This window comes from Thermobia domestica, chromosome 11 (genome assembly GCF_964235325.1).
Source record: "Thermobia domestica chromosome 11, izTheDome1.hap1.1, whole genome shotgun sequence".
NCBI classification, from domain to species: Eukaryota; Metazoa; Arthropoda; class Insecta; order Zygentoma; family Lepismatidae; genus Thermobia; species Thermobia domestica.
Window position 1 is genome coordinate 120,724,532 of NC_137464.1, and position 13,479 is coordinate 120,738,010.

The following is a 13,479-nucleotide window of genomic DNA, read 5'->3' on the forward strand; positions in this document are numbered from 1 at the left end:
CTATAATATGAATTTTTCTTTTTCCTTTGCGCATAGCTACCTCCATTTCTCTGTTCAAATCACATAATGATTTTTAGTAACCTCAACTTGTTCACAGTACCACATACTACAACAAGAGCAAAACTTATCAGTTACAATAAAATCAGGAAGAAATGTCACTAATTAACATGATTCCTTCGTCTGTAAAATATATAAAAGCTTATAGTTACAGTCGCAGAAAAAGGAAAGTCCCATATAATTTCTCGTGCTTATTACCTTCCTCCGTTTGCTAGCTCTCTGTGCTTCGGTATTTTTGGTTACTGACATTTCAGTTTTTGGCATAGTTTGATACTTCCATATTGTATTTTATTTTCCTTTTTTCGGTATTGTTTGGTATTTCGGTATCGTCCGGTTTTACGATATAGTTCGTTATTTGCGGTATTTCCGTTTTCGATATCGTTCAGTATTTCAGTTTTTACGGCATCATTTGGTTTTTAGGTATATCAATATTGCTCTGTCTTCAGAAGATACCGAAATCGGCATTTAAAAATCAACACCGAACACCTCTATCAAGTCGTCATGTTGACGGCATCACTTAAAACAATTTTCTTTATCAGAGTTATCAGAGTTACGCAATCAAACTTGGTGACTTTTATTATTTTATAGAGAGGTTCGATATATGTTATAAATAATGCTGTTGAAATAACTATGTACTTTTTAAATGTCCCTAGAAAAACAGCCCGTCAATTCGACAGCCTGAGTTGAAATTTAATTTATAAACTGGTTGATTTGGATATATTTAGAAACTGGATGCTAGATGGCTATTCTCCAGATGTAAATAATAAGTTATTAAGTGGTTTACATTACTTTTTCCCAAAGAGTGTGCTATTATAACTATTTGTATACTTTTACTTACGGTTTGCATTTTCTGTTGTTTACATGAAGGCTATGACCCTTTCTTTTGAAGATCCCTTTTTCTCAATATATTCAAATCTCACCTCTAATACATTTCTCTTTGTAGAAATAAAGGACTTCTTCAAACCTGTTGACACGAATAGTCTTAAGAAAACAGCATGAGCCCAGATGAAAGTTTAAGAATGCTTCAGAGTTTGAGTGAAAATTAATCCGGTTCGGAGCAACATGAGGAAGAATCTTTGGAAGAAGACAACAACAGTGGCGGGTATGCAGTGTTTGAAATTTCTTCTTCAAATGAAAATGAGGAAACAGATTCAGAAGAAACCGAAAGTGAACAATTAAATGCCTTTCTAGCATCCGACTAGATAAGTTGGGAGTACAGTGAATAGCCAGAACAATAGTTGACGCGCTGCTAAACACAATATCCTTCGCAACTAATATTACATGTGTTACGTCATATTGAAGATGATGATTAGTGCTTTTTCCTTATTCATAGATGAAATGATGTTTCAGAAACATTATGGAAAGCACCGTTAGTGGATCTTAAAAGACAGCTTCAACATCCACTTTGGAAGCTGTTATTTGCAGAGCTTGAATTATTTCTAGCAATATAGATATTTCGTGCAGATATAGGACTTACAAGTATACAAATAAAGGAACTATGGAACAATAAATATGGCCCATTTATTTACAGCAAGAATATGGGAAGAAAGAGATTCCTGAAAATAATGAACTACATTCGATTTGATAAGACGACTAATCTTCAAGACTAAAAACGGACAAGTTTGCTTTGTCATCTGCATTGCGGAACCCGTTAATCGAGAATTGTATCAAGTACTATAAGATTCACAATAACGTTTGTTTTAAATTTCCTACAAAAGTCAGATGCAAATTTGTGCAATATATGGCTTTTAAGCCTGACAAATTTAAATTTAAAGATATCACCCAGCAAGCAGTCAGATTATCAACTGCTCCGAGTTATTCTAATAAATACAAATAAGCCAAAACCGCCAGTGCAAGAGAAAAGTAATTAAATAAATAGCTTATCAAACGACATCAATGTTGTTTATTCTCTTGTTTTAGGTAGCTAATTTTCATGTTCTCATAGAATAGAATGTATGCATTATTTATTTACTTATTTCATAAGACTGAAGTTACTACGAGTATGTTTACACGCTACAAATCAAGATAATACATGAAGAAATATAATTTAAGCGGAAAAGGTATAATCTATACCCATGGATTTACTAGATGACTTAGGTAATTCTCGTGGGTGAAAAAGGAAATAACATCCCATATAGTAAAAATACTTGCTGCTACAAAACAGTGCCATCATTGAGAATTCAGTTGATAATATTGACATTACTTATTTTGATTTCAGCTGTAATTATAATTTGAAAACAAATTAACAATCTTCAGTCGCTCTTAGAGGAGAGTGAGATTATAAAGCATTAGGTATTTTGTTCCATGTGATAACAGTGATGTGAGAGTGAGATGAATAGACCACATCACAGTGACACGAATATAAGCACGTGCTGCAACAGATATATTGCGGGAAGCAGACGAAATAGCTTTCCTAATCACCAATCAGTAAAAACTCGTGGGCATACAACATCGAGTTATGAGGTTTGCTTTTGAAGCCTGTGCAAAGGAATATGAAACATTTTTTTCCATTTCATTTTTACCAAAATGAAAGTAATTATCTTTTGATGTCGTAGGGCTGTTGAAACATCGAGTTTTATATTAACAGACGGTAATATAAAATGTCAATCAGTGATGAAAGAGACGTAGGCCTATATATTCGGTGCTTTTACGAATAAATGTCACTACCAATAAAAACGCCTAAATTAGAAAGGAAAAACTGATAGTACAGCTTAATATGTGAGCAATACTCAATAACGACTAGTAATAGCATTTGCCACGGCAGACCTGGATTCAATTCCAGGATGGAGCTCAATATTAAGGTGTAGGGATACACATCTGGTGTAACCTCGTTGCTGAAAGGGACGCAAAACTCAACTCAGAGAAAGAACAATTAGCAAAACTGGCACCTTTGGTATCTCAGATCCTAGATTTTTCCCATGTAATGCGTCGAGCGATCGAGCGTTTCGAGAGATCGCGGATCCTGGCAATCTTCGAGGCTTTCCTCAACTCTAATTGTTAGTAGTGGTGGCGGTTTTTTGTTTTTAAATGAAAAATAACGATTTTCGTAGAATAGATATATAAAAGTTTATTGGTTAAATTGGAAACGAGTACAAGGCCACTCTCGTTTTATTTGTAGTATAAGAACACTATACTTCTGGATCGTATAAGTAATAATTTCACGAATTAAAAAGTTTTGTCTAAGTTGTTGTAGTGAAAAGTTCACTTATACGAATGAGATGTAAGAACTAATGTTCACAGAGTATAAAATTGAAACTTCAGTTCGCAAACTGAAGTGAGTCGAACACACCGATAGAGCAATGAATAGAATTTGGAACTGGAGACCGAAAAAGAGTGCAGTCAGAAACTTGTATAGACAATCTAATCGTGCTAAGTTCAAATGATGAACACACACAGACACGCGGTACTACATCGATGGGGTTGAGACGTCGACTGACTCTTGGAGAGCGTCTCTAAGGTTTTAAACTACCCTTAGAATTTGGGCGTTGGCTAATTTGCATATTAGCTCAAGTTTACTCTCTTTCTGATTGGATTTCAGAAGGGCGTTCTGAGTTTTTAGTTTTGCGCACAGTGTTCCTATACCCTTACGAGAGGAATTTAGTTATACATAATTCCATATATGGTATTACACAAAATACATAACATTTCGGCTGGGAGGAAGCAGCTGCTCTCTTCTCCTACTCTAAAGTTACTATCTTTTCACTCGGGGTTACACATAAATGTTAACTAGTACCATTCCACATTTTTCACACTCTATAAGGTTTATTCTGAGAAACATTAGGAATAGTCATTCGTTAACTCACAGCTGCTTCTACCAGTTATAGATTTACAAATGCTAATTTACAAGTCCTCCCTTATGGGAAAGGTTTCTATTTAATGTGTTTGCAGACCTATTTTTATAACAGTACCAAAAGCTGAATATTCCACAGTATTGTTCACAACTGTTACTTCCGTTCCTTAGACACTATATCTGTCTCCGAGTATGCAATTGAGTTGGTCTTAGAATTTTCTTAAGGCAGTGTAATTTATTTTAATTGCGCTAAGAAAGTTCAGTTGCAACGTGTTGGCTATCCAACCCCTGATTCCTTCTTACGGAGAGGGTGAGAGAGATGAACTAACATAGCAGCTGGTTTGATGGGAAGCAAGGGGAAAAGAAAAGGGAGACATGTTATTTCTGTTTCGTCTCTCCTGTTTCCCTGCGACATCCAAAAGAAAAAGAAAATTTTCATATCGAAAATTCGTGTATCTTACACTCCTCCCCCCTAAGAGAAAATTTTGCAACCGGAGGGCAGGAAAATTTAAAAAGTATTAGCGTATTTTGCTGCTGCGAGTCACCCTCTTGTTTATCAGTTGTGTTTCAGCTTGTGGTTCTGTGTTCGAGCTCGGTCAGTTGCACCGTTTTTTGGCACACCCTGTATGTTGCATCGTATCCAGAGGAGTTCGTTTGAACATCTGTTATAATAGTAGGCTTGAAACATATTGACTTAAGACAATGTTCTTGACACCACCTTTTAGTTGGTCTACAGCATTTGCATTTACAATAACAATAGACATTTATTATAATAACAATTATTACACAGATAAGATATGTAGATATCGAATAACCTAACATAGATTTATCGTGATTTATCTTCCAATCCTGTTCTGTTATTAAATTTTCTATCTCTTCCACCTTATGACCTGCATAGATTAAGTCATTAGCTTGTTTGATTACATTTACAATTGGTAAATCAAGTTTTAATTTATTCAATTTGAGTTTGTTTGTTTCTGAAAACACACAACAATCTAAAGTATCATTTAATTTTGGTATTATATCTCTAATTGAACTATTTGTCTGATACACTTGTTGAGATTTAATTAAGGAATGTGTACCATATGCTTGACATTCGTGACCTAATTTTACTTTCCCTGAGCGATTGATGACAACAGTTTTTGTTATTCTTTCATTGCATACAACTGTAAGCTTTTCCGGCTGAGGTGCAGCAAATAACCATTCACTGTTATCTAACTGAATCCATAATACACTACCTAATTGAACAATTTTCTTAGTACAATCTGAAGGAATAGAGGTTATTTCATCTATCAACTTCATTTCACAGTCTTATTTATTATGTGCGGGTTTGATGGGAAATGTTTGCTTGCAAACACTCATGGAAGTAGTGATTGATTTACATTTAGAAAAAGTTATTTCATCGATTTTTCCATAATACTGCTTGGAAGTGTCTACCAATAAAAAGGGTTTCTCAGGTTGAATGAAAAAGTAATTATCCTCGTTTGAAGGTACAGGAAATGGAATAAGTTTGTATACATTATATCTCACGTCATCGGTTAGTGGCAATTGAATGATATAGATCAATTTATCATCATTAATGAACACATTTAAGTCCATTATGTTAAACAAAGCATACCCAACTGAGTTTCCTGGGGGAACTGGAATTGATAATCCTCGAGCTACATTGGAAGAACTCGCCTTAAAAAGATACATAATTTCTCTAGGTGTTATAATTTGAGGGGAAATAATACCTTTCTGCGCATGCAGAATCGATTGAACAACTGTTTCATAAGATTGTTCTAATTCTATTAATAACATGTCAATTGTGTGCATATAGTCGTCCCAGTCGACCATCACTTCTAAAGTATTTATTTCCTTAGTTACTTGATAACCTCGTGCATTAATTTCGTTTTTAATATTTTCAAAAGCCTTTTGCAACACTTTTTCATTTGATTCTATTGAAAGAACTGTGTTGTTAATGGTTTTAAGTGTTGATTTAACAATTAACATTGATTCCTTAGTAATTTTCAGTAAATCAGACTGCTCTGATTGCAATTTATTTATTTGAGTCATATAGTATTCTGCATCTTTTGCATCTAATGTACCAAATAAGATTTTACTCATTTCACCTACGAAATTAAATACACCTCGTTTACTTCGTACTTGAGGTCTTACTATCTGTACCACCAAAGATTGTAAATCTTTTATTCTATTGAACCTCCTCTGGATTGTGTCTAACCTTGGTTCTTTTCGAGCCCGGTCTACATATACTACTCTAGACTTATATAGGTCAGTGGCTTGACTTATGTAAGTCTGTACATGTGTTACAGCTTGATTTAAGTTTGTCAGATTGAAGAAAGTGACACGCTTCCATTCGTTATTACATAACTGAACTTCACCCTCGAATTCATAATATAATCCGGGTACTTTGTCAAGTGTTTGAACTTCAATTATGTCTTCTGTTGCTGCCCTTGCTGGGGACAACAGCAGCATAAGTGGCAGGAGTAATAATATAAGCATTTTCATACCTGCAAGGAATACACAGTGAAAAGAGGGATATAGTTTTTTTTTTGTTTGTTTGTTAGTAATAAAGCTTCAATCGGTTAGCATGTACAACTACTGGCTTTTTCTTGCGTTCAATAGTGCAATTTACTCCTTGAACTTTTAGTACAGTAAATGGCCCTATAAATTGCGAATCTAACTTTTTTGATCTACCTCTCCTAACTGTTTCATCTCTCAATAACACCTTATCTCCGGGCTGGAACAACTCGCCTTCAGCGTTTGCTGTTCTGTCATAGTATTGCTTGTTTCTTTCTTTTCCTTCTTTTAATTTATGTCTTGCCAAATCATAACTTCTTTGCAAACGTTCACGCAATACTTTGACATAGTCGTCATATGCATAATTAACCTCATTGGGTTTTCTCTGTAATACTCCCGGTATGTTAGCTAACCTACCGTACATTAGCTCATGAGGGGTGTATGATGTGATTGAGTGAGGGGTCGTGTTGAATGCAAATGTTGCATAAGGCAGCCAAGTATCCCAATCAGTTTGTTTTTCAGATACGTAATGACGAAGATACTCGCCTAAGGTGCGGTGCGTACATTCCACGTAATTCGTTTGTGGCCTGAAAGGACTTGATTGTATTTTCTTAATTTGAAGTAATTTGCATACCTTTTTCATAATGTCACTGGTAAAATTTCTACCTTGATCTGATAATATTATTTGTGGAATTCCATAAACCAAAATGATTTTTTCTACTAGTGCTTTTGCTACTGTTTCCGCGTCTTGTTGGGAAATAGGCACAGCGACTAAGAAATTAGAGAGTTCATCCTGAAAGGTCAGAATATATTTGATTTTCTCTTCTGTTTCTGGGAAGGGCCAACTATATCGATTGCAGGTTTCTCGAAAACATACTGTGGAGTTGTCGTTATAGTCATTGGCATTTTGACTGCCGGTTGGTTCAATTTGTTTAATTGACACGAATTACAATGCCTGATGTGCATTTCCACTTCTGTGGTCATATTAGGCCATGCTGTTTGCGGAATTCCATGAAATTCCATGTATTACTTGATTTTTTCTATAGTACGTTTAATTCCTTGGTGACCTGCCAATTTAGAGTCATGAAACTCTGTAAGTATTTGAGATCGAGTATCACTATCTAATAGTTCGACTTTTGGTTCAGATTCTAATTCTTGGATTCTACTCATAGCGTCGGCGTTTGTGTTCTTTACGCCTGCGCGGTAAACTATTTCATACGTGTACTCTTCCAAGTAAATACGCCATTTTAATAATCTACTACTTGGATCCTTTACATTAAAAACCCATAGTAGTGGTTTATGATCTGTGACAAAGGTTGTCGGTCTATTTAAGATATAGGGGCGAAATAATTTTGCAGCCCACACTATTGCAAATAGTTCACGTTCAGTCGTAGAATAATTCGTTTCTGCTTTATTTAGCGTTCTGCTGGCGAAACCAATAGGTCGATCAGAACCTAATTTACCTTGCGAGAGAATACAGCCAACGGAAAATTCACTCGCATCTGTGGTCAAAATAAATGGCTTACTAAAGTCGGGATATTGTAACAACGGAGGGGAGGTTAGTTTTTCCTTAAGTGTTTGAAAAGCAACGATCTGCTCGTTACTCCACACAAATTTTACGTCCTGCATTAGCAGTTTTGTCAATGGCTTAGCAATTTTGCTGAAGTTTTCTATGAATCGTCTATAATAAGACGCGAGGCCTAGAAAAACTTTGACATCTTTGGCACATTTAGGTGTGGGAAAATTTAAGACCTTCTCTACTAGTCGAGGGTCCGGCTTCAAACCTTCACTCGTTATTTTGTGTCCTAAATAGGTTACTTCTTTTCGTAGGAATTCGCATTTGTCTGGTTGTAGTTTCAAATTATGTTTTCGAAATCGGTCGAACACTTCCTGCAAGCGACTGATGTGCTGTTTAAGATCTCTAGAATAAATACAACAATCGTCTAGATACGCGAAACATTTCAAGCCAGTTAATCCTGAGAGGACAATGTCCATTAGTCTTTGAAATGTAGCAGGTGCTCCACACAAACCAAAAGGCATACGATTAAATTCATAGTGCCCGTACGGAGTACTGAATGCTGTTTTACACCTATCTTCAGGTTTCATTTTCAATTGCATATACCCGTTGGCTAAATCAAGCGTACTGAAGTAATTTGAGTTTCCTAGCTGATCTAAAACTTCCGTGATAAGCGGAAGTAGATAGCAGGGTCTAAACGTCATTAGGTTGAGACGTCTATAATCGATTACGATACGATATTTTGGTTTCCCTGAGGCGTCAAGCTTTTTGGGAACTACTAAAATTGGGAAGTTCCAAGGACTTTTACTTGGAGAAATAATTCCTTCGTCAAGCAATTTTGAAATTTGCTTTTGTACCTCTCCCTTATGAGCTTCTGGAATGCGATAAGGTTTTTGGGTTACTATGGCTCCTTTATATTCCGGTTTAATTGGAATTGAATGTTCGATAGTGTCTGTGTAAGTTAACTTATCTTCCTCAAGATAAAACAGATCGTGATATTCTTTCCATAATTTTAGAATAGCGGATCGCTCTACTTCGTTTAAATGATCTAATCTTAAATTACGTTGCAACAAGTTTAGACGTTGTTCTAATTTGCTACTATCAATGTCGCAGTCATTTACTGAACAAATTATTGGAATATTGTCATTTGCTTGACAGTCGGTGACAATTTCAATGTTTAATGTAGGGATGGTAACTTCCTTTTCTTCTTCGTTTACATTTAATAGGCACGAGAAACATTCGTGATTTTCTGCTTTTACCAACGCCTCTGGCAAAAATACACCTTCATCTAATTGTAATTTTGGAATAACTCCTATTCCGTTTTTGTCTACTGCGATTTTTACTATCATTTCGCATCTAGGAGGTATTTTATATTTTCTACTACTGGGTAATTTTAATTTCAACCCTTGGTCGAAATAAATTTCACAGTTATGTTTCGTGAGAAAATCTCTGCCTAATATTCCCGAATGAGAGGTGTTGACTACTTCGTCTGGCATTACATGAAAAGTATGTTTTATCTCGTGACCGCTAATGAACAAATGAAGATGAATAGTCCCTACTGTGTGAGTTTTAAAGTTATTAAAACCTTGTACAACTGTTGATTGACAACGTCTCACTTTTCTCAACATGTCATTACTTATACTACTTAAATTTACATAGCTGATATCAGAACCAGTATCTATTAGCATTTTTAACCCTTTACTTAGTTCTTTAAATTGTACCAAAATTTTACCTTTACTATCTATCACCTCTTTTCGTGTTTCTTTTGGCTGATGTTCTTTACTTTCAATGTGTGTTCTATTATGGGAACATTTAGTACACCTTTTATTTTCCTTGCAACCATGAACTGAGTAAGATGCTGCAGGTTGCGAGCAACATCTTTTTATTCGTTTTCCTGTGGACAGCGACTTTTACAACAATGGGACTTAAGAGTCAGGTCCTCCAAACAATATAGTGTGCTATCTTCGCTGTGGCCAACTTCACTTTCATTTTTGCGGTTAACCGACTTATCATCAGGGGCCTCACAGCAACTTGTACAGCAAGTACAAACATCATCATTTAAATATTGCAACCTGTGGGAGGAGCTGTGGGGAGTTTTTTCCCCCTTCGTTCCTTCGTGGAACGGCATCGGAACGCACACTTTTACGGGACTTTCTGTGGGTGAAATGTGCACGATTTTCACCACTTCCGGAGAATTTTCTTGGTGCTTCGTTCGAGCCACCTCGGTTGTCGCCATTATATTTGCGCGCGCGACTTTGGCGATTAAAATTACTACTACTACGCATTTGATCCGCATTGCCGGGGAAGGGTTTTAATTTCTGAGAGTTCCAGTGACTCTCTTGTTCGAGACAAAATTCAACAATGTCTCCGAAAGACAGAAGTTCTGAACTTTTCCCCCTTACAATTAACTGCATTCGTTCGTCTGCTAGTCCTTGTATAAAGGAAGCTCTAGACAAATGATCTATTAACGCCAATGCTCCTGATATTTCTTCATCTGTGCACACGCGAGATGCTGCAGTTTTCAAATCTGATTGTAATGCATCAATCTTACTTGCCCATGTGCTTATGGTTTCGTGTTTTGTTTGACGTGCTGCAAACAACGAACATGCATAGTATTCAATGGATCTGCGAGTTTCGTAGTTTTCTGTTAAGATTTCTTTAACTTTTGCCCATGTGTTTGTGGCTTTACCCACTAACAATCTACTCCGTGGTTCGCCTATTATTTTTGACTTAATAAACTTAAGTAACTTATTTCTATCCCTAGGATGGACTAGTTCTATCGCAGTTTCACAGCTATCAATGAACTGTTTCAATTTAGCTCTGTCATCCGAAAATGGTTCAGTAATTAATTTCAATGCTTCACCTAAGCTACAATAATCATTGGGATTATTACTCTCCTCATTTGTAGTTGAATTGCTACTTTCTGAATTTCGATCGCTAGAACTAGTCGCCATTCTGAGGGCGGAAGCTTGTACTTTCTAATTTACAAGAAAATAATAAGATAACACAACAACCAACTTTCTTTCCTTCTTTTTAGATATTGAAAACCCGTATAATTCACGCATGAATTTGTCCCGCAGGACCTCCTCCTCGGAAGGATGAGCTCAGTACCTACTGCTCCACAATTTCTAACTTGTATAATTCACGAATGAATTTATCCCGCAGGACCTCCTCCTCGGAAGGATAAGTTATGAAATTTGGGTCTCACAGAATTAATTACTCACTTTTGGCCTAGGATTAGTAGTAATTATCTGTGCACTCCGCGTGTTACACTTGAAACACAATCCTATCTTCAAGGAAACTGCTTTCACAATACCGATAATTTAAATGAACTTTTGTACTCACCCACTGCAATAAGGCGCACTAGATCCTACACACCTGATGTTGACGGTGATTAATGGGTACCCTTTGAGATCCTGTTGCCTAGACTGCACAGGGGCGTTGAAAAGGCAGGGTGTATACTCTGCCGTGCTGCTATTGTATCTGCGATGACGGTGCTGACCAGTGCCTGGCGCTGCTACACTCGGCCTGCTGCTACTATGGTACTGCTAGGGGCGTCGAACCAAGATGCTGCAAGTTCCACTACGCTGTTGTCTGTTTCACACTTAACTTCCTTCTCTCACAATCTGGTACTTGCACTTATATCCACTGTTTTTGGGGGCTTTTCAGTTCCTTGCCGACCTACTCTTGACTTTCTCAATGCAAGAGTCGCACTGCGGGGAAATCTGGTTGCTGCGTTTGCCGCCACTGTTCTTCGAACTTGTGTGTGGATTGTCTTATTAAATTGCTCTATCGCTTCCGCGTGTCCGGTATGATGTTATTGAAGAACACTTCTAACAATGAGAGTGTTGCCTTTGATCACGCCGGCTGCCACCAATTTAATTTTGTAATGCGTCGAGCGGTCGAGCGTTTCGAGAGATCGCGGATCCTGGCAATCTTCGAGGCTTTCCTCAACTCTAATTGTTAGTAGTGGTGGCGGTTTTTTTGTTTTTAAATGAAAAATAACGATTTTCGTAGAATAGATATATAAAAGTTTATTGGTTAAATTGGAAACGAGTACAAGGCCACTCTCGTTTTAATTGTAGTATAAGAACACTATACTTCTGGATCGTATAAGTAATAATTTCACGAATTAAAAAGTTTTGTCTAAGTTGTTGTAGTGAAAAGTTCACTTATACGAATGAGATGTAAGAACTAATGTTCACAGAGTATAAAATTGAAACTTCAGTTCGCAAACTGAAGTGAGTCGAACACACCGATAGAGCAATGAATAGAATTTGGAACTGGAGACCGAAAAAGAGTGCAGTCAGAAACTTGTATAGACAATCTAATCGTGCTAAGTTCAAATGATGAACACACACAGACACGCGGTACTACATCGATGGGGTTGAGACGTCGACTGACTCTTGGAGAGCGTCTCTAAGGTTTTAAACTACCCTTAGAATTTGGGCGTTGGCTAATTTGCATATTAGCTCAAGTTTACTCTCTTTCTGATTGGATTTCAGAAGGGCGTTCTGAGTTTTTAGTTTTGCGCACAGTGTTCCTATACCCTTACGAGAGGAATTTAGTTATACATAATTCCATATATGGTATTACACAAAATACATAACATTTCGGCTGGGAGGAAGCAGCTGCTCTCTTCTCCTACTCTAAAGTTACTATCTTTTCACTCGGGGTTACACATAAATGTTAACTAGTACCATTCCACATTTTTCACACTCTATAAGGTTTATTCTGAGAAACATTAGGAATAGTCATTCGTTAACTCACAGCTGCTTCTACCAGTTATAGATTTACAAATGCTAATTTACAAGTCCTCCCTTATGGGAAAGGTTTCTATTTAATGTGTTTGCAGACCTATTTTTATAACAGTACCAAAAGCTGAATATTCCACAGTATTGTTCACAACTGTTACTTCCGTTCCTTAGACACTATATCTGTCTCCGAGTATGCAATTGAGTTGGTCTTAGAATTTTCTTAAGGCAGTGTAATTTATTTTAATTGCGCTAAGAAAGTTCAGTTGCAACGTGTTGGCTATCCAACCCCTGATTCCTTCTTACGGAGAGGGTGAGAGAGATGAACTAACATAGCAGCTGGTTTGATGGGAAGCAAGGGGAAAAGAAAAGGGAGACATGTTATTTCTATTTCGTCTCTCCTGTTTCCCTGCGACATCCAAAAGAAAAAGAAAATTTTCATATCGAAAATTCGTGTATCTTACACCCAGATAAAATTGAATATATACATATCAATGAAAAATGAATAATCTTGTTACGCTATGTTCACTGTCAATTACAACGAAGCCACCACTTAATTACAACGAAGCCACCACATATCAATGATCTTTGTAGTTCGCTTTTTCAGTTCATTGTCTTTGCCAATAGTGAACTTTTTGTGGCAAGTTAATTGTGTGCTTTCTTTGGGAGCAGTCCCGGAATAGATCTCTGATGAGGAATAATTCGAGTTTTTGCGTTCTTAGGTAACACCAAGGTTATGAAGGACATGTTCTACTATTACCGTGCGCTCCGAAATAGAATTTGAGGCTTGAATTCGATGCAGTTTGCGGGTGCACAGCTTATCATGGAAGATCAACACTCAC

At 36.7% G+C, this 13,479-nt stretch overlaps 2 protein-coding genes across 2 annotated transcripts in view; both read right to left on the reverse strand.

Annotated features, from left to right (window-relative positions):
- LOC145665254 (lutropin-choriogonadotropic hormone receptor-like) overlaps window positions 1-13,479 on the reverse strand; it is a 642,745-nt gene that overhangs the window by 80,867 nt on the left and 548,399 nt on the right. The gene's annotated exons all lie outside the window — the stretch shown is intronic.
- LOC145664427 (uncharacterized) lies at window positions 5,159-12,997 on the reverse strand. Its single transcript, XM_081731109.1, has 2 exons — window positions 11,229-12,997; window positions 5,159-6,357 (listed from the first exon to the last, which is right to left on the reverse strand). Exon 2 carries the CDS (start codon window positions 6,353-6,355, stop codon window positions 5,159-5,161), a length of 1,197 nt encoding a protein of 398 aa, XP_081587235.1. The 5' UTR covers window positions 6,356-6,357; window positions 11,229-12,997.

Coding starts and splice junctions, on each gene's coding strand:
- LOC145664427 (XM_081731109.1), bottom strand. CDS start 6,355: ATGAAAATGCTTATATTATTACTCCTGCCACTTATGCTGCTGTTGTCC.